This window comes from Coccomyxa subellipsoidea, assembly GCF_000258705.1.
Source record: "Coccomyxa subellipsoidea C-169, whole genome shotgun sequence".
Lineage (NCBI taxonomy): Eukaryota > Viridiplantae > Chlorophyta > Trebouxiophyceae > Coccomyxaceae > Coccomyxa > Coccomyxa subellipsoidea.
The window spans coordinates 1281417-1300725 of record NW_005178026.1 but is presented as its reverse complement, the minus strand read 5'-3'; the positions used below and the strand labels follow the sequence as shown (position 1 = coordinate 1300725).

General features: G+C 51.2%; 7 protein-coding genes across 7 annotated transcripts; 4 read left to right on the top strand and 3 right to left on the bottom strand.

Annotated features, from left to right (window-relative positions):
• Positions 1-73: 73 nt before the first annotated feature.
• On the top strand, positions 74-1310 carry COCSUDRAFT_54518 (hypothetical protein). Its single transcript, XM_005644503.1, has 3 exons — positions 74-368; positions 481-610; positions 808-1310. Exons 1-3 carry the CDS (start codon positions 114-116, stop codon positions 873-875), a joined length of 453 nt encoding a protein of 150 aa, XP_005644560.1. The 5' UTR covers positions 74-113; the 3' UTR covers positions 876-1310.
• Positions 1311-1810: 500 nt separating this feature from the next.
• Positions 1811-4673, bottom strand: COCSUDRAFT_19088 (ARM repeat-containing protein; the record flags this gene model as incomplete). Its single annotated transcript, XM_005644502.1, has 11 exons — positions 1811-1993; positions 2096-2236; positions 2376-2468; positions 2597-2788; positions 2901-3107; positions 3200-3311; positions 3494-3573; positions 3661-3773; positions 3862-4111; positions 4195-4543; positions 4624-4673. The coding sequence occupies 11 exons, from the start codon at positions 4671-4673 to the stop codon at positions 1811-1813; spliced, it is 1770 nt and encodes a 589-aa protein (XP_005644559.1).
• Positions 4674-4890: 217 nt separating this feature from the next.
• On the top strand, positions 4891-6631 carry COCSUDRAFT_25593 (plastid ribosomal protein L4 large ribosomal subunit). Its single transcript, XM_005644501.1, has 5 exons — positions 4891-5200; positions 5394-5534; positions 5621-5725; positions 5824-6054; positions 6189-6631. The coding sequence occupies exons 1-5, from the start codon at positions 4898-4900 to the stop codon at positions 6243-6245; spliced, it is 837 nt and encodes a 278-aa protein (XP_005644558.1). The 5' UTR covers positions 4891-4897; the 3' UTR covers positions 6246-6631.
• Positions 6632-8030: 1399 nt separating this feature from the next.
• Positions 8031-8953, top strand: COCSUDRAFT_7748 (PLATZ-domain-containing protein; the record flags this gene model as incomplete). Its single annotated transcript, XM_005644500.1, has 4 exons — positions 8031-8108; positions 8284-8391; positions 8530-8670; positions 8864-8953. Coding segments are annotated over 4 exons (417 nt in total), but the record flags the coding sequence as incomplete, so codon positions are not given.
• Positions 8954-10071: 1118 nt separating this feature from the next.
• COCSUDRAFT_67666 (hypothetical protein) lies at positions 10072-12212 on the bottom strand (the record flags this gene model as incomplete). The annotated part of the gene is made up of 3 exons (XM_005644499.1): positions 10072-10782; positions 11594-11716; positions 12003-12212. The coding sequence occupies 3 exons, from the start codon at positions 12210-12212 to the stop codon at positions 10702-10704; spliced, it is 414 nt and encodes a 137-aa protein (XP_005644556.1). The 3' UTR covers positions 10072-10701.
• A 2089-nt stretch (positions 12213-14301) lies between these two features.
• On the top strand, positions 14302-14961 carry COCSUDRAFT_58244 (hypothetical protein; the record flags this gene model as incomplete). Its single annotated transcript, XM_005644498.1, has 2 exons — positions 14302-14346; positions 14791-14961. 2 exons carry the CDS (start codon positions 14302-14304, stop codon positions 14959-14961), a joined length of 216 nt encoding a protein of 71 aa, XP_005644555.1.
• A 1478-nt stretch (positions 14962-16439) lies between these two features.
• COCSUDRAFT_67665 (hypothetical protein) lies at positions 16440-18526 on the bottom strand. The gene is made up of 5 exons (XM_005644497.1): positions 18379-18526; positions 17811-17886; positions 17288-17498; positions 16713-16945; positions 16440-16551 (listed from the first exon to the last, which is right to left on the bottom strand). Exons 2-5 carry the CDS (start codon positions 17863-17865, stop codon positions 16520-16522), a joined length of 531 nt encoding a protein of 176 aa, XP_005644554.1. The 5' UTR covers positions 17866-17886; positions 18379-18526; the 3' UTR covers positions 16440-16519.
• Between the last annotated feature and the right edge of the window lie 783 nt (positions 18527-19309).

The window sequence follows — 19309 nt, the reverse complement described above, 5'->3', positions numbered from 1 at the left end:
GACTAAAGAGGTTTTGCCAGGGGTCAATACTGACTTCACTGTGTTTCTGCGCAAGCCGCCAAGGTAGTTCGAAGTCACATCTTGTTGCAAGTGTCACGCGATCGCTGAACAAGATGGCTCCCAAGAAAAAGTCGTCTGGAGCAGAAGAAAATGTGACCATTGGCCCCAGCACTCGTGAAGGCGAGATAGTTTATGGAGTTGCACACATCTTTGCATCCTTCAATGATACCTTTGTCCATGTCACTGACTTGTCTGGCAAGGAAACGCTGGTACGCGTCACTGGCGGCATGAAGGTCAAGGCTGATCGTGACGAGTCCTCGCCATACGCTGCCATGCTTGCTGCTCAAGATGTGGCAGTTCGTTGCAAGGTATCGCTGCAGCCATTCAGAAGAATGGACACTTCCCTTCACAATTGTTTTCCTTCAAGATACTGGAGCCCATCTCCATTCTGGAGGTTAAAATTTTGCCCTACTATTGCAGGAGCTGGGAATCGGAGCTGTGCACATCAAGTTGCGCGCAACTGGGGGCAACAAAACCAAGACACCTGGACCGGGAGCTCAGTCTGCCCTTCGGGCACTGGCCCGTGCTGGTATCAAAATTGGGCGCATAGGTGAGAGATTCAGAACTTCAATAAGGTTGCGAATGGAAGTGCTGGTTCTCTTTAATCGTCACTGGAGAAGGAACACATGATATTGCAGAGGACATAGCCTTCTATATCAGTGTTTCCAATGCTGCTATAGATGTGTGGCTGAGCTGGCTCACAGCAAGTGCTTGATAGGACTGAGAAGGGTGTGTGTGTTGCTCCAGAGGATGTGACTCCCATACCCACTGACTCAACAAGGCGCAAGGGTGGGCGCCGTGGGCGACGTCTGTGAGCCCTTGACTGTGGCCTGTCAGCCCTTTTACCTGAGCGGAGACAGCAGCAGATGGGAAATGAAACCGGGGTTAGCTGGCAGAGTGTTTTTGGTGTCTGGAAGTCACCCGGAGTTAGGGCCAGCCACATGGCTCGTCAGGGATCTGCCTTCATACAGATACGCTCGGCTCATCGTAAGCTAGAAAGGCTAGCTTCTCGGTGTCGTAAATTCAGTAGATCCTGTCAATGTACTCACGCCTACTCCAAGTCATGTGTTGCATTGTCCGCTGAAGGCCTGTCTGTGGGGCCGCAAGTGCAACTCGAAGAAGTTTGAACTCTTGTATCAAGATGCGCTTGAGGACATCGAGCTGTATGTTGTGATCAACATTTGCGCAGTCCTTGTTCCAAACGAGTAACACTGTTGCTCGACGTATAGGATGTAATGCAGGCATGTGCAGACCCGGGTCCCTAGGGCCTTAGAGATCTAGAGCAATCACCTGCTGAAGGCTGCCGGATCACCTGGCAGGAGGAAAATTCACTTCCAAACCATGCGATGGATCACAGTAAAGCTGTTTCATCCCACAACCGCAGACATGCCTGGCATGCAAGCACTGCCGGGAATGCACATTACCCTGCACAATTGTCAGCTGCAACTGAAACCCCCTTCCCTTTTTTGAGGCACAGAACAACACAGAGGAAAGCACTTGCTGGTCAATACACAATTTGACTGTATATGTTGGCCCTTGAGCAGCAACAGGAAATTCTAGTCACAAAAACTTAATAATATTTGAAAACGGAGGGATGCCTACGCAAGATGTTTAAGCAAAGACCCCTTCACATCTTTCAGAATGAAGTGACAGGCACATTGGCCAGGAGGGTTGTTAGTAGGCAGTGTTGAAATCTTTACAGTCTTTCAATTGCAAGTCGACAAAAGGCAAGTGTGGACCATTTCTGCATTTACGCAGCAGTAACAATTTCGCAGGACTGCAGCGCATGCTGAGCAAAAAATTGCACGTCTGCATCGCTGTCATCAGCAAGCTCCAGCAGGCAGGGCTTGATTGTGTGCTCAGCGATAGCAGCATCCACCAGAGGAACAAGACGTTCCAGCATCTTTGCCACAGTGAACTTGATGTTTGGAACCTGCACAAGCAGGACATTAGATAGCAGCAGGTCTCCAGATTATGGCAATTGCAGATTGCCAATTAAATTGCACAGCTTGTCATTACCCAGATAGGTGTCTACCTTGTCTTTTGCGCAAGATATGACGACTGGCAGCATATTGTTGCACAGGACGTCATGACTGACAGCAGGTGCAAGAGCTGCAACAGCTGAGAGGATTGTCATGCGGTACAGGTAGTGGGAATTGTTCACCATGGCTAGGACCTGTGCATCAAAGTCAGAGTGCTGAAGATATCTAGCAAAGGAGGAATGCAGAAAACAAGAACTGCAAGCGCCAGGGAGTAAGGAGAATCTGTCTGAAAGGACATTTATCAAGACGTCAGCCACCCTCTTCTCATCATACCTGAGGAACAAGATGCTCTTTAGCCCACTCAGGACCAAACTCCGCTGCCAATTTCTGCAGATTCAGTGTCGCTGCCTCGCGTATGCAGAACACCTGTTGAACCAGCTCTCTCTTTAGTTTGTCTCTGCCAGAATGTAGTGCTTGCAAAGCTGAAGGTCACGAAGGGCTAGCAGAATGTGTTTGTCTGAACCAACACATGCATGTGTTGGCCAAAGGCTCACCTGATCCTCAAGCCACCTCATGCACTGCTGCCCAAGTTGCTGTTGGAATACATCAGCACCTAGCTGCGTTGCCAGCAGGGGTATGTACTTGATGATAGCCAATCGGACCCGCCAGTGGTTGTCATCTGCCAAATTTTCGATGGCGGGCATCAAGCTCTCCCCTAGAAGATCGATTCCAATCACCTGATTTACCTGCATATACCAAGCTTACAATCAGTTGCATGCTTGGAATAGGACTAGTCATGGCATGTAAGACCCCGTCCAAACCAATACAAGACGCCAATAACCGCATGGGGGGCCATACCTGATCAAGCTTGGAAATGATATTCAGTCGCACATCTGGGACATCGTCCTTTAAAAGGCTTAGGAAGACAGGTAGCAAATGCTCAATGGTGGCTGATTTGCCGAGGGCCGCGGCCATCTCCATGACAACAGCAGCAAGAGCACTCCGCACGTACTGACTGCTATCAGCTGCGAGCACTTTCACACAGGGCAGGACCACCCTGATCACCTGAACATACAGTCAAGACGTATGTTGCAATGAGAAAAGGGATGCATGCTTTCACCGATTTGAGAAGTTGACAGAATAAAATGCCTGCTTACCGTGTCTGCATCCAGCAGGTTGCTGATCGCCGCAACCTTGCCGGCAGCGGCAACCCTCACTTCTGCTTCGCTATCCCGCAGAAGCTTCAGAAAAGGGGGTACTATCTCATTCCTATCATAGCATGACAGCATTCTTTGGCACCAGCACTCACACCACTAGGTTGGCCCATGGCATCAAAAGCTGCTGCCTGATTTTTGAAAGGAATATGACTCTCTTTCTGCAGCATGCAAATGAAGGGCATTGATGATCTTAATAACCACCCAGGACAACATGGTCCGGCCAAATGGACTCACCTGGAAGCCTCCGCGCCCAGCGCAGCACAGAGCATGTGCAATTGTTGCGCCACATTGTACCGTACGCGCCAGGACTTGTCCTTTCACAGGCCCAAGCACAACAATAAGCATGTAAATCACGGGGAATGAGGGCAAAGGCATTGTGCAAGTATTCCTGTGAGGTTCACCTGGGCAAACCGCTGCACAACCGGGACGACAGAGGAGAGGCACTCGCTCTTGCTTAGCGAGCGTGCCAAAGGGCCGCAGCATTGCACAGCCAGCAAGCGAACCGAGTCTTGATCTGCATCGCCAGTTTTGTCAACTTGACACAAGCTGGTTGCACTTTGAGCAATCAGCCAACACAGCCAAGGCCAAAGGGGTGCACTTACCGTCCTGTGTGAGCTTGATGAAGATGGGGCAGATATCTTGGCTCAAAACCTGCTGCTCTACAGTCTCTGCCATTCCGCTGAGGTTCTGAGCGGCAGCACGCCGGACCATGGGCGTGTCGTCTTGTGACAAAACACGGTATAAGCCCCTGAGCTCCTGGAGCTCGCTTTCTTGTGTTGAAACACGGTGGGCCACTGGCAGCAGGCCACAGCACGAAATCCTGGAAGTGAACCACTCGCCTCCAGCGAGCCTCTGCATGAAAAGCTCGTGTAAATATGCACGTCCATTTTCCCCTTGGATATCAGGAAGCAAGAATCGATCAGGACTCTGCACACCTTGACAAGGGGCACAAAGTATTCTGAGACGCTCTTTGTCGGCAGTTCTGAGGCTATCGCAGCCAATGACTGTACTGCCTTGTCGCGCACCACTGTCTCCTCTACGGTGCACAGGTTTTCCAGCGGGCTCAAGAGAACATGGCCATATTCTGGTCCCCCCACGTAGGGGATGAAACGACCCAACTCCTCTGCCAATGCCAAGAGAACTTCGTCTTCGTCATCGTTGCTTTCGCTCACAAAAGGAATGAGCTCTCGGCGTGTTCTTTCTTCTCCCAAAGCCAAGGCTATTGTGCTTAACCGGCGCACAGAGTTCAGCCTCAATGCCACGTCCTCATTCTTGAGCTCATCTCTGCACAAGAAAAACATCGTGTTAAGAAGATCTATGGGGACTCCTCAGCGGACTCGTAAGGGAACAGGACTCCAGCTTACATCAGAACAGCGATGGGGTACAGGCCATCGTCGCTTTTTGAATCCTCCATCTTGACGAGATTGATTGAACCACTTCACATGCTGGGCTCGTTCATGAACCGATATTCTACTCGTGTGCATGTAATGAGCATTTATGAGCCGAGGTAGTCTGTTAGGTTAATTATGTTCCATGACCTAGCGTTTCCCAGGGGAAGGAAGGTGATGGAGTGCGGGGCAGCCGCTTGTTCCTTAAGATTATCCAGGACTCTGGAAGGACAAAGGTATAGAGAAGAGCATGGTGGTCCCTGTGGCAACCCATACAATGCTTCAGCAACCGAATCGTCCGTTGTGGGCATGCCCTGGATCCAGAAACCTATCACGTCTGACAGTTTTGCCCAAACCACAAAGGCAGGGAAAGAGAACTTCTGGCCTGTCAGTGTCATCTTCTGCCATAGCAGACCCTGCAGCTCTGGAAGTCTTATCCTTCGACGGCGAGGCGAGGGGTTCCGAGCGCCTAGCCCTCAAGATCGCAGATCCCTTCACTGCGAAGGGGCTGGTCCACAGATGTGTGGTAACGGAAAAGCAGAATGCCCGAAGGGTGAGTAGAATGATTCGAATGCAACCTTTTGACAGTGCTTTTCTTTGTATGCAAGTTAGTTGTCAGGGCTCTAGAACTTTAAAGCCCACTGTAGAAGGCGGTGAGGCTCTTCAGTTGTTTTTGGAATCCTTTTCAATCCAGCTGCGCCATGGCCTTTCGTGAATTGACACCGAGGCGATGTTGTTGTTGGTAGGGGACTGCCAGCACGTTGACCAGAGCAGAAGTGCGAGGCGGTGGGAAGAAGCCATATGCCCAGAAAGGAACAGGCAATGCACGGATTGGCTCGCGCCGCACGCCGCTGCGGCCTGGAGGAGGGGTTTCTTTTGGTCCAAAGGTGGGAGATTGTTGTGCAGAGCAGGGGACAGTAGAGAATGTGTGTTTTCTCATCTGATACTCATCCTCTCTTCCTGTGTCGCACAGCCAACAGACTGGACCATAAAAATCAATAAGAAGGAGCGCAGATTGGCGGTGGCGACTGCTTTGCAGAGTGCTGCACCAGACATCAAAGTCATAGAGGATGTCCAGGTACGTTTGGCCTTCTATTCAACGGGGGTAAAATTTGCAGGTTTGACTGATCATGACAAGCGGCTAGTGTGTGGTCTCACTTTGATTTCCTGTGACAGGGATTTGTGACGGACGCAAAGACCCGAGTGATGGCTCAAGCACTGCTGAAATGGGGGGTCACTCCAGGCAGTCACGCACTCCTGATTGTCAATGAGATGACACAATCCTTACTCTTGTCCAGCCGAAACATTCCTACATTGAAGCTCACCTCTGCTGACAGACTTATTGTCTCCGACATATTGCGGGCCGATAAGGTTATCATCGAGTCTTCTGCTCTTCAATATATTCAGGTAATCCCAAAGCACTTCTGGTTTGATGGGTTCCTGGGGGCTCGAGGCGCTCCCATGCTTTTATGTGTGCTGTGCTTGTAACTCCTCCAGGATGTCCGCAGGATTGCACTGATCTCCCTTTTGCATGCTTGCAGGACTTCTTGGGCAAAGAAACCAGCAGCGTGACCCCAGACAACGAGAACGAAGCTTGAAAAGTGGATGCATGCGTTCAATTTGGAAGTTGAATTTTAATAGTCTGGAGTCCAGGCCTTGGACCAGCTAAGCTTGATTCTTGAAACCTTGCACCTTGAAATTTGAGCAGTGGCGGCACCGATATATGCATGCTGAGATCCCAAGCCGTGAACAACTTTAAAAGTGAAGAATTACCCATCTAGGTTCTTGTCGGGTAGCCCAAGCATTGTCTAACACAGGAGTGGAGCTGAAAGGTGGTCCAAGTTGTGGAAGAAAGGGACAGACAAAGTTCTCATACTCAAAACATGATGGGCACCTGAGGTGCCCCATTAGAGGTCAGCTGGTGCCATTGTATGGATTCAGCGGACTAGAAATGCATGCAGGACGTTAAGATATGCAGCAGCTGATCAGCTCATGAGCTCTGAATTGGATCCGAACAGGAGTCCGACTGGGGGAAGGAAATGGCGCACACTGCAAGCCATTTGAGAATCATTGCATCACACCATCGATGATATCTTCATCAGAGGAAAGAGACAGATAGAAGTCACTGGGACTGACAGATGGCCTTCCAGGAGGTCAGGTACGCCATCACGGGTGTTTGCATGCATCATGATATGCATATCACTGATGGTGGCACCTCACTGCTCACTGCACTGCCTGCTCATAGCTTAGCTCTCAAGTCACGGTGCAAGTGGAACCAACTGGATGACAAGTCTTGCACATGCTACTTTGATCCTGTTGTGTTTCATGACCAAAACCAGGATCTCTCCTCTAGAGGATGCCATCAGTGCTGACTCAGTCGGACTCGGAGTCAGTGCTAAAAGGCAGCCTGCAGCCCACTGAGTGTAAGCGGCAGAGTAGGAACTTTAAGGGTTCAACCTAGGCATATCGCTGTATCTAATGTTTCTTGTCCTAATGTGAACATGATTCAAAAAAAGGCGAGGATTCACCACCTCACGCAGGTTTTATGTGGAAATGTCACATTAAATCATCGCCTCGGTAGGGCTCAATTATTACACATATAAAGAAATGGGGATTTGCCCTAAGGGAACACAACCACCGAACTCGGGCTCGTGGCCTTCAACAAACGGATCATCCTTTAACTTTCACATTTGTGCGAAATCTCGTGGTACCAATTCTTCCTGGGACGTCTACTTGTAGACACTGACCGTCCTTCTCCTGCTGAATCCCAGGGAATGCGAAACGCCGTAAGCGTCTGCAATTCTTCTCATCATCAATATCAGTCTAATTACCAAACACAAGTCACTGTTTGGGATTTCTGAGGATAATTAGCAGGTTGTTCTGCCGAATTGCTTACACATCAGGTATGCTCGCAACCACAGTGTCGAAGTGATCCGAGTAGCTAGCACTCTGTACTCGCCATGCATTTTGAATTTTTGCGAGGCAATTGATGCAAGTATGCATGAAAACTCGGAAACATGTCCAATGCCCTGCCGTGGTCGTGCCCAGTGTGTAAATCGAAGATATTGTGTGGGGCGCGTTGTTCAGATTTTGGGTTGCTGGGCGTGGTGATTAGATGCCATTCACAGGCCTATTAGGAAGAACGTCAGAACACAATAAAAGGTTTGTTCCGACAACTTATGCATATCAGTTCTGAGTCTGGGAGTAACCCTACAAAAGGATCGAGCGTTACGGACTGATCACGCTTGCATTTGCCATCTTCCCAGGTCACAACTGCTAGCTTGACGGGTTCTTATTTCTGTTGCAGATGCTTTGGCAAATGCTGCCGGAAGGAGGGACCTCCTCTGCTGATGGAGGAGGAAGGTCCAATCTGCACGGCTGTGCCGGACTGGTTTCCGTCACTGTTGTCGTCTGATTTTTTTGATCCCTGTGAGGATCACGATGGGGTGAGGAAGAACGAGGTGAGCCCAACCTGCTAATTTGGTCTTGGCCATTAAAATGGAGACTGTTGATCCTCGTGTTCAGGTATCCTCACTCCACAACACAGCAAGCCAAGTTCCACTCACATTTCATAGCAAATGCTGCATCGAAGCTGCCAGCATGGTCACCCTGAACGCTTTTTTCTGCTTGCGGCAGTGCACCTTTTTCTGCAAGGACTGCTGCTCATCGGGCATCTGCATGCATTGCTTGCCAGCGCATCCTCATGAGCATACCGCCATCCAGGCAAGGCTTTCTTTTCTTAGAGTGACAAGCATGCTCAGTCCACAAAAAGGAGAAGTTGTCATTGTCTATTATATTATTCTATTTGATCTCCTGCAGATGCACAATATCACTTCACGGCTTCATCCATGTAAATGACTTGTCCACCAAATCGCTTCGCAGATTCGGAAGTACATGTACCAGTTTGTTGTTCGGATTCAAGACATCCAGGAGCATTTTGATGCATCAGGAGTGCAGACGTACATTATAAATTCAGCCAGAGTTGTCTTTTTAAGGGACCGAAAGCATGCCAGCCCAGTGAAGGTGTGTTTGGCTTGCCATTTCCAATAAGGGTGTCGTCTGTTCAGTCCTCCATTGCATTCCATACGAATGGCTTCGCTCGATACTTGCAGCCTGACAGCTTGTTTTTCTTGATATTTCTAGTCATCACAGATTTCTGTCAAATACTTTGCCAGCTTGTTCATATATATCAATTGACGGATGTTTGCCCTGACAGGATGCATTTGTGGAGGGATGCTTAACATGCAAACGGGCTCTACGGGATAATTTCTACTTTTGTTCATTGTCTTGCAAAGTTGAGGCCTTGCAGCGCGGAATCATGCAGATAGCTCTCAGCCAACAAAATCGTCCGCGGATGTACCGCATGGCAAAGCTGCTGAAGCGACCTCGAGCTGCGGCCAAATGGTAAATTCTGGTGCCTTTTGCCTTTGATCCACAGCCTCAATTGGAGCCTAGTCCTGCCAACAGCATCATGAAAACGAGGAAAAGATGATTGACATCTGCAATATTTCATTCATCCAGGTCACAACGAAGAGTGAGAATGAAGGACCTGGGGATGTTGAGGGATCCTCATGACAAGGACTGCCAGAGTGTGTGCACGACAGGACAACCGGGGGAGACTCTATCATGCTTGTGTTCCCCAGATATACTTTTTCCAGGCTGTTGGAAGCGAAGGAAACAGGCACTGCCACAGCGCAGTCCTCATTCCTGAAAAACGCCAGGCAAGAAAGGCAGCCAATTTGGACTGGATCTGAGGCAGGCAGTCAGCGAGGGGACAGCAGCAAAGGGCACATTCTCAATCTCTGCAGTGCATCAGGAGAAGGGTCACATGGTCTTGCATCTATATTTCAAGGATGCTTGTTGGAAACTGAGCGCCTTGCGGGCAGAGCTACTTGTGTCATATGCATTTAGACTTGATGATCATCGACTCCCCCTATGGTAGTATGCAATCCTCTGGTCATTAGTACCCAGATGACCTCCAGATGGGGCACCCTTGTGCATAATGCACAGCAGATTTGCGTGAAAGGCAAGCCTGGCTCGGGTTGTTTAATCCAGGGGTGATTACAAGGTTGCTGCCTTGGGCAGCCACCTGAGGCAACACAGCAACAGGCACCTAAGTTCCCCTTTGAGGACTGCTCCGCACCTTTTAACAAGTGGCTCAGAGTCACTCTGACATTTATATATATATATATATATATGCATTGAAATATGTGTACACCTCTTTTATGTGCAGGCTTCCCAGCAATGCTTCAAGTGGACCTGTCAATGTATCAGGGCGTTTACAGGCTCTATATAGGCCATATATGCACAAGGCAGCCCTTACTTGCCCATGTTTGCACTTCACCTAGGTCAGGCATGGATGACATGTCCTATGCTGGTGCTGTAATTGATTTCCTTTGCAAATTCGGGTGCTGAAGGTGGGGTGGAGGTTCAAATGTCACATGAAACGATGGCACACTACATCATGGTCACTGGCCTGCAATGTGATATCCTCATAAAAGTCTTGGCTTTGCCAGCTTTGTACTATTAGCTAGCCAAAACAAGCAGCTACCTTAAATGTACACCTTGCACTGGTCCTGAGGCAAAGCATAAGAGCTGCGTCACACAGCGGCCATGGTGATTTGTAGTACACCGGATTCTGCTTCCGATTTTAGCACCATCTTCAATAACGGCAGCATTCAGAAAGCAATCTTGAGAATACGATGAAGCATATATTACAATATAGTGGGATGGTCCCAAAGTAGACTCCATGACTGTAGGTCTGACAACCCCCCCTTCTAAGGGCCAATTGTAGAAGCCTCAGTATATTCAACCCGTGCTAGCGCACTATCAGATGCTGTGACTAGGGGGTAATTGTATATACAGTTGTCCCTGAAAACACTGCATGGTGCACCTTTAAACACTTAACTTCGGCCGCACTGGTGGGGTGTGCGCAGGGTGCGGCCGGGTGGAGGGCTGCTCCTGCTGCCGCGCCAGTGCTCATGTCACGCTCATACCCATGCCCATGTCACACTCACGCTCATGCTGATGCTGAAGTCACGCTGATGCTAATGCTCAGGCGCCGTCGGCGTCCAGCGCGGCCTGCAGCACTTCCAGCGCATGCAGCAGCGCCGCAAACTGCCTTCGCCGGCCCAGCTGCAACAGTGTTTCAATCATTAGTAATATTAATACTAAAATGGGGGAGAGCGTTTCCTTTAATCATGCCCCAGGCGACAACAGGGCGTCGGGCTTTCATTTTTTTCCCAAATTATAATCTTTATTGCACGCTTTTCCCGCCAAGAAGCAAGGTGCGCTCTGCAGACAAGCTGCAGTTGAAAACTGCCACAATGCTACCCCTGGTTGGACTCGGCCAGATCCAAGCACGGCCCAATTAACCGTGGGCACAGTGCTCAGTACTCATAACGCCCCCCGCCAGCCGCAACCATATTGGACCGTTTCTGTAATTTCATAGCTGGTACTGTTCTCATCTACAGAGACAAAACTGCCAGCTGCCCAGAACTCCATCCTGGAAATTCCAATATTAACGTGAACCTCTGGGATGCCAGGCACTGGAAGCACTGCCGCATCAGATTTGCATGCTCTCATTATTTCACTAGAAGGGCCTGGGGTGACTGTCGCGCAGAAAGCACAAGCCAAGTGCTTGGCAGAGGAGCAAAGCCTGCTCCTCTGCTGCACCAGTCAGAAGGAGCCAGCCCAGCACTGCAATGAGGCCAACCCCAGATCATCTGCCGCTGCGTGCTTCACAGCATACAACTGTGTGGCAGCCCTCAACACAACCACCTCAAGAGCCTTGAATACGAGCCTTCAACAGAAACAACGGAGGACCTCTCTGCCCTTCTCACGCAGAAGCTGGTTCACAGCAAGGGCTGCTGCGAGGCGCAGCTGCGCTCGGTGACGACACAGCGCCGACCAAGGGCTGACAGAGGGTGAGTAAGCGGTGACTCACCGCCAGCGTGTCATCGGCCTGCGCGCTGTCCGCCTGGATGCCCGCCACCTCAGCCATCACCTTCTGAGCCTCGGCCGCCGTCGCCGAGCGGCCCATCACCCGAACTATCTCCTGCTTCTTCGCCTGGAGCCAGATTAGGACCACGGTTAATTGCTGTTCTTCTAGATTCCCATGACTCATGTGGACTGGAGGCTTGCACTGGAGCTGGACTGTCCTGCCCTGGTGCAGGTGATGGGCTTTTTCCCTATGTTCTCTCTCTCAATCCTCAAAGGACTGCAGCGCCAGGCATGTCTTTAGCTCTGGTCACTAGTCATCAGACGACCTCTAGGTGGCACCTATTGTCACAGCATGCATAGCAGGTCCGGGTAACACACAGTCCGCAGGGGGACTGCAGGGGGCAGGCTCCGACCTCATACTCCTCCTCGTGCTGCCGCACGATCTGCGCGGCGGCCAGGTCGGCCTTGGCGGCCTCGATTTCGGCGGCGGCCGCCGCGGTTTGAATTTGAATTCCGCCGCGCTTCTCACTGTACCGCTGCGCCTCTCGCGCGCATGCTTCTTGCACCGCCACCTGTCGTCGCGCCTGACACAACACACAGTGGCGTTCCCTCACAGCATCCATGGGTCCTTGAAGCTATTTATTATGTCATTTTTACACACAAGCCTTCCCCCTCAGCTGCTGGGAAGGCCCTTTCCATTATTGTTGCTCGCTTTTCCTGCCAGAGGCAAGGTGCGTCTGCAGACACAGCTGCAGGGGAAGGCTGCCAGAATGCCTACCCTTGATGGACTCACCAGATTTGAGCAATATCCAGCCACCGTGGGCACGATGCTCAGTATTTGTACTGGCCCCCTTCCCTCTATCTTACAGGACGTACTAAAGAGCCCCAAAAAAAAGTCAGTACCCTGCCTCTCAGCTGCCAAGGGCCCTGAACAAGTAAAAAGAGATCCAAAAGCCTGCTTTACGAAAGACCCCTTCCCTCACAGGGCGTACTAAATAGCTGCAAAGGTAGTCAGAACCCTTCCCTTCAGAAGCCAGAGGGCCCCTGATGTGACCGCAGTGCTTATTATAGACAGGCCTTCCCTCCCAGGAGCCAGGGGCCTCTAAAAAGACTGGAGAAACTAGCATGCACACAGCCCTTCAGTCTCAGGTGCCTCACGGGACTCCTACGCTGATTTGAGAGTTCCCTGCAGGGCTCCCTGTCCACATTAGGAGCCTCTGCAGGTAGTCCCCATTACACACTAAACTGTGTCTGTCTCAACACTGTATGCAAGGCAAAGCACTGCCCACCTCTCCTTCCCCTAATTGAACCGCAGGACAATACGTGGCAAAAATTCGTGTCGTTTGGCCCAAAAAGCACTGTCCTAGGCCCAGGCCACTGCTTAGCCGGTCAGCCTGTGAGGAGAATCTGCATAACCCTTGTGCCGATGACACAGTGTAGCACAAAAAAGACGCTTCCAATAGTTTTAGGTCTGGAATACAGTCAGCTCACCAAGAATTCTACGTTGGCTATCTCGCTGCAAAGATTCCTGTACTGTTTCTCCTGCTGAGCGGCAGGTACGTCCTTGCTGAAGGCTACCAGCCTGCGTTTGCAATGACTACTTCTGTCAGAGTTCCTCAAGAGTCTCACAGCCAATTCTAGCCAGTTGCCTGTCCACTGATGGGACATCAGCCCCTCTGATGTCTTCAGCAGAGCCCATTCGAAAGTCATCTGGCATGGTAAGCGGCCGATTGTTACGCTGATACATAGGAAATGTAATGAGACTTACGCAAGGGCAAGCTTCTTTAAGGGAGGTTCCCCACGGGTTGTCGATGTGCCCGTCAGAAGTCTGTGTCTGATGATCGTCTCATTCTCCATGCTTTTCGATCCGAGATGTCACAACTTTACCAAGTAGCACTTCATTTCTTTGCAGCAGAATTGCTTTGCCAGAGTACCTGGGCAAGCAATGAGCATTGCTCTGCCATCATGGGGTTCATGGAAGGGCTTGATCAGACCCCTTTAACCCTGAATAACTTAAATCGGGCAAACTATATTCAAAGTTTCACCTAACACTAGGGTGATACAAACAAGGGATATGGTAGGAACCCTCTGAGAGGCTTTCGGGACAGAGGAACTAGCTATGCGTAAATTTTTCACATCTAATATCATATTCTTAAACATCACTTGACTCATCATGCACCAGTAACTCTGGATCGTATCTTGAAAGTGCTTTATGGTGCCTCACTTCTGAACCCGCACTTCAGTGATCGTGGCCTTCATTCGTTGCACGGTGTTATTGATGAGCAGCATGGCTTCGCTCCTGAGCATCACTTGGGTTCACGCTACTCCTGTCAGGCCTGATGTCGCTCGTGCAATCTGCTTGACTTTGCCAGTACAAAGTAGCTCAGCTCGTTGGAGATACAGGATTGCTCCACGATCGGGCTGCTCAGGAGCTCTGAAGAACGGTCGTCCAGGATCATTGCTTGTTGCGCGTGCCATCGAGACTCAAGGTCGGTTGCGAGTCTCTTCTTGGTCAGCCTGACATTCCGGGGAATCACCTGCAGAACTGGCGTTGATTGCATCCCTAGGGAAGGGATCTCAATTTACTGTTTTTGCAAGCAATAATCCCAAGCAGATCAAGGTGAATCTGTCTGCATTGGTGCTGTAGTAGACGAGAGTACCACAGCAGCAGATGAGGAAGACACCATTGAACTGGAAGTCAAGGTGGAAGGCATGACGTGTGGTCACTGCACCTCGCGGGTGGAGGAGGCCCTTACGGTGAGCGTCACATTGGCTGCATGTGTCTGCAGCAGCACATTCCAGATGCTCTAACATTTTTTGTCAACCTGCTGTGTGGCCCTCGTTTCTGCTTCTATCTCCACCTGCATGCACCGATCATCATTATGAGAAGCTTTCGTCTCCAGTATTGCTGTCAAGTTGCCTTGGATGAGGTGCTAAGTCACACAAAAGACAGGGGTTTGAAGGGACTCATGATCCACCAACACATGTTAGTGACCTGGAGCCTTGGTGTTCCCTTTGGCATTCTCCTCACTCGGGCGCCTGTCCAAATTTTGCTACACCTGCAAGCTTTTAGACCATTGCAGGTCATTGTCCTGTACCAGGACTCTTGCCCCAAACCATGGTTTGGCACACACTTCCACAGCACGTGCAAGTCGCTGTCTGCGAGCTTGGAAGATCTTCAAATTTGAATTCAAATCGCAGGCGCTGCCAGGCGTGCGGTCTGCGACGGCGTCCCTGGAGACGGGGATTGTGACGGTGGCGGCGGTGGCGGGGGACCAGCTTCTGGCAGCTGCCGTGCAGCTGCCGGCAGTCGTACAAGCCATCCAGGAGCTCGGCTTCGGAGCAGAGCCCCACTTCAGCCAAGAGGCATAGTAATGCGATGCTGCGCAAAGCTCGCGCTGTCAAGACTCGGGTATCGCAGCAAAGCCTCACTTGGGCCACGAAGCAGGTTGCTCCCCCTGTCGAGACCCGGGTATTGCAGCGGAGCCCCACTGCGGCCGACAGGCAGAGCAGACTGCAGTAATGCTGCGCCAGAGCTCGCACTGTCAACACCGGGGTACTGCAGCAGAGCCACCTTTTGGCCAAGGGGGAGAGTAAAGTACAGTACTGACGTGCACAGCTCGCGCTGTGAATGCATGGGTAGGGCAGCAAAGCCGCATTTTGGCCAAGAGGCAGAGTGAAGGATTGCTGTGCACAGCTCCCGCAGTCAAAATCCAGGGAGTTTGCAAGGGAAAGTTTACAGCAAGTCACGCCAGCTTTTTTACATTGATGTCTAGGGGTTCCCATGCATGGACTTCCAATTGAATCCCACCAGGGATTCTGCTGCCGCGCAGTGTGACGCGACGCATGCATGGTCGCAGCTGGCGTGGCAGGTGTACAGTCGTGCAAGCTGCCATTGTTTGGGGTCTATCAGCTGTATTTGTGGACTCCCTCGTCAAGCATGCTACGCAAAGGTCACAAATGTAGCAGCAGGCGTGTAATTTCTGACGTGTGCGCATTGTTGGTTTGGGTGGGGTCCAAGGATGCTTTGCGGACAGACAGACGGTGTAGAAGTTAGGAGATTCTCCGTTCGGATTGTTTGAGGATGTTCTGTACACTGCAGCAATATGAAGGTTTGAGACAGGCTTGCCTGGTGATCCAACTCTGGCTTGCAATTGTGATGCGGGGATTTTGTTATGTTTTTCCCTGCTCATTTTTGAATGGAATCCTTAATTCTGCTATGCTGTGTGCTTGTTTGCATGTGCATCGGTTCAAAATGGGAGCAGCTTGTGCACATAGCAGGCCATGGCTACTTTGACTTTTCATTACATTAGTGACTGCAGCGCACTTAGGCAGCCAGCAATCACATGGTTTGCAACAGGGTGCAGGCACGCACTGTGCCTGTGTCTTGTTGCATTGGCAGCCTGGTCTTGTAAAGCAAACTTGACTCAGTGCGGCTGTTCTCAAGCATAGTCAGGCCCTTCTCATCAGCGATACATGCTGGGCAGACACGGTACTTGACAAGTACTAATCATAAATTGCTCACATTAGCTCTTTGTGCCATGGAAGCAGGACGCTCCTCTGGGGCAATTCATTCCAGAGCAGGAATTCTCTCTTTTTTGGTCAGAACATGGTCGACTACCAAAACCGTGTTTCAGAAAATTACAGAATTGAGCGTTTGGTCTTGAGTGTGCAGCCGTGTATCCCACTTGAAAGTAGCTGCTGCCAGCTCACGCCAGCATGGGATTTGCTGTCAGCCTTTGATCAACGCTGTCGGAACAGAAACTGCGGGCGCTCAGAATGAATTTGCTTGGAAGAAGCAGGCTCGTCACTGGGTCCTCTGCACAGCCAATATCTTGAAGAGCGGCCGCAGGTTTCGAATTTGAAACCGGATCAGGGGTACGGGGATCTTGATGCATGTGCGTGCGGAGTTGCTCATTGCCCGGGCACATCAAGGGCTGTTGTTGTAGTAAGGGCTGGGGCCTGCAAGGCACACGAGAAACAGTGAGCCACAGGTCTCCAATCTTGCACTGTTGGATTGTGTCTTCAAGCTGAACACCGACCTCACTATTATGCTCTCTACTGCGTCACAGATGCAGGCAAGCACTTGTCGTTATTGTGAGCAAATCTAGACGGTGGCGCACTGTTGATCCTGTTCTGGGTGTTGCTGTTCTGGTTATTGCCGCCCTGGTTGCCGTTGTTGGAGCTGGTGTCAGTGTTGGCGGAGGACGCCTCGGGGGTCACAGTAGGAGTCCTGCGGATGGGCACGGGCGTGCTGCTGACGATGCTGCTCGCCGCAGGGCTGGTGCCGGCCGCCGCGCCGCCGCCGCCATTGCCAGGCATCAGCGACACCGAGCCCTTGCCGCCGCTGCCGCCGCTGCAGCACACGAGAGGGAAAGCCGTCAGCCAACTAGTGTGAATGCACAATCGATCCCCTTCCTTTGATGGCTGTCTGAGCTTATGACGCAAATGATGGGCACCGTATTGGGCAAATCCAGGTACATCAGTATGTCTAAGGCATGCAATGATCTGGGCACCCATTGAACCCCGGAAAGTCGGGGGCAGGCAGCTTGTTTCAGGCAAGTGCACAGGGCTGCATGCAAGGATCGGGGCTAAGGTGCGGCAATCAATCGGCTCGGCGGCCCATGCTGCCATGAGGCCTCATTTGAGACAATGGAGTTTAAGACCACACGCATGCATTTAAGCAACTGAGCGGCACCTGCTGACGAGGCCGGAGGACTGGGGGGTGACATCGCCGCCATCTGCGCCGCCGGCGCTGGCCGCGGGTGTCTTGGGGCCGCCTCCGGCCATCGGCGCGAATTTGCCGCCGCCCGATGACAGCGTCCCGAAGGACTTGCCCGCGCCCATCGGCTGCACTAGCTGCTGCAGGGAACGCCTCAGGCCGACTGGACGCGCACAATGCGCCAGCTCTGTGCGGAAAGAAAGTGCTGCATTAGTCAGGCGGTGTAGAGAGGACGCTCTGGTGAAGGGGCAAGGGAGGCTTTGCTGGGGGAATCAACACTAGGGGCTGTCAGACACTCCTGCGTGGCAGTTGATACTTGGCCTAGCAAGCAGGAGGCTTTGCAAAGGACAGGCAAGATTGCACTCTCAGCTGCATAGACAATAAATGACAAAGTGGAACTGGCAGGCTAATGAAAAGGCACTGATCGTGAGCTCTCCAAGGTACGCTGACACTAACGAACAATGGGTGATGTTGGGGTGTGGGTGCTTTGACCGTTCACCTGCAACCAGAAATAGTGCGGCAAAGATGGCGAGGAAGCGGTTGGAGGACACCATCTTGTCAGGCGAGGCAGAAGTCTGCAGGCAAAGAATCCAACATCAGTTCAAGAGACAACTGACGTGCCGTTCATCCTGAAGCGCGTCTTCAATCCCCTCTCGACACCACAGAACTTGCCAAGGATCAACCCAACCCAGGAATAATCTTGTAGAATCCATTCATTGCTACCTTTGCTCAGATGGGTACAACCGCACACCCAACGGCTAGCCACCCGACGGTGTGTCATCACTACAGCGCAAGCAGTCGAGGACATCCGATCCACACCAACAGGCAAACTATGAGGAGGCATCGCATTTGCAGAAAGCAATGATGCAGTTCTAGCTGATGCACAATCTCGATAGGATCGACTGAACTTCGCAATGAATTCTTCGTTCTCGCGCACCAGCCATCGGAAGCCAGACAACTAGCCACTGTTGAATGTCTCTGCTATATAAACAACGTTGCTACGACACAAGCTATACATCGAATCTCCTAAAGAGCGAGACGAGACGGACGAAATATCGCGAGCTGACCTGCAGAGGCAATTCTCAGGTGTTGGCCGGTGCTCGTTCCTTGTGTATGATGTGCTCCTTGGTCAAGCGGTGCCTCTGCGATTGCCTTAAAGTGGTTCTGAAGCAAGGCTAGGGAAGCTGCAAGCCAAACTTTGTTCTCTTAAAGGGATTGTATGGGCGTTAATCGGAACTCTGGAAATGCGGTCGTTGTTGTGATCGAAATCCGAAGTTCGACAGGGGTCGATATTGCGCACAGCGTAGTCACTGGGTCAGCTGCCTGGCAGGCCCTTTCTGGTCAAACGCAAGAAAAATGAAATATTGGATCAGGTGACGTCAGAGGTCAACGAACTCGTCCTTTTGGCAGGTAGCCTGTTGATGTCAACATCAGCATGCACGCTGATCTTTTGGGGCATACCCAGAGATTTAGAACATGCTCCACTATAGTTAGTGAGCTCGAGTTGCCCTCTTAACTTCAAGTTCAAGTTGGAGCCTTCCAGGAATTCAATGTTCTTCTTCTATTTGAAGTTCAAAGCTGAATTCAACATGATGAAAGACATCGAAACACTCGGTCACGGTGCCAACGTCAACGTCAGTGACACTATTACTGTAATGGTGACGGCGCCGGCTGAATTCAGGGGCCCGGGGGCCTTACTAAGTAGTATTGATGGCAAAAGATGCCCTAGACAGCCCTGCTAGCATAGATGCAGCTTGCAATATGCAGCATACAGCACGATGCAGCAACCCTACCAACTTGGCATTCCAAGTCACTGAGTGACTGCATCATTACCATTGAGAGGGACTCTGAAAATCGACGGGACCATCCAACCACTGTTGACATCACTCTGTAATCTGGCAGATGCCGACTTTGACGTCCACTGTACAGCTGTTCTTTCAATACACACTTTCGGCCCCTCAGCTGCACCGTGCGAGTACAGTGCCTGTACCATCACAA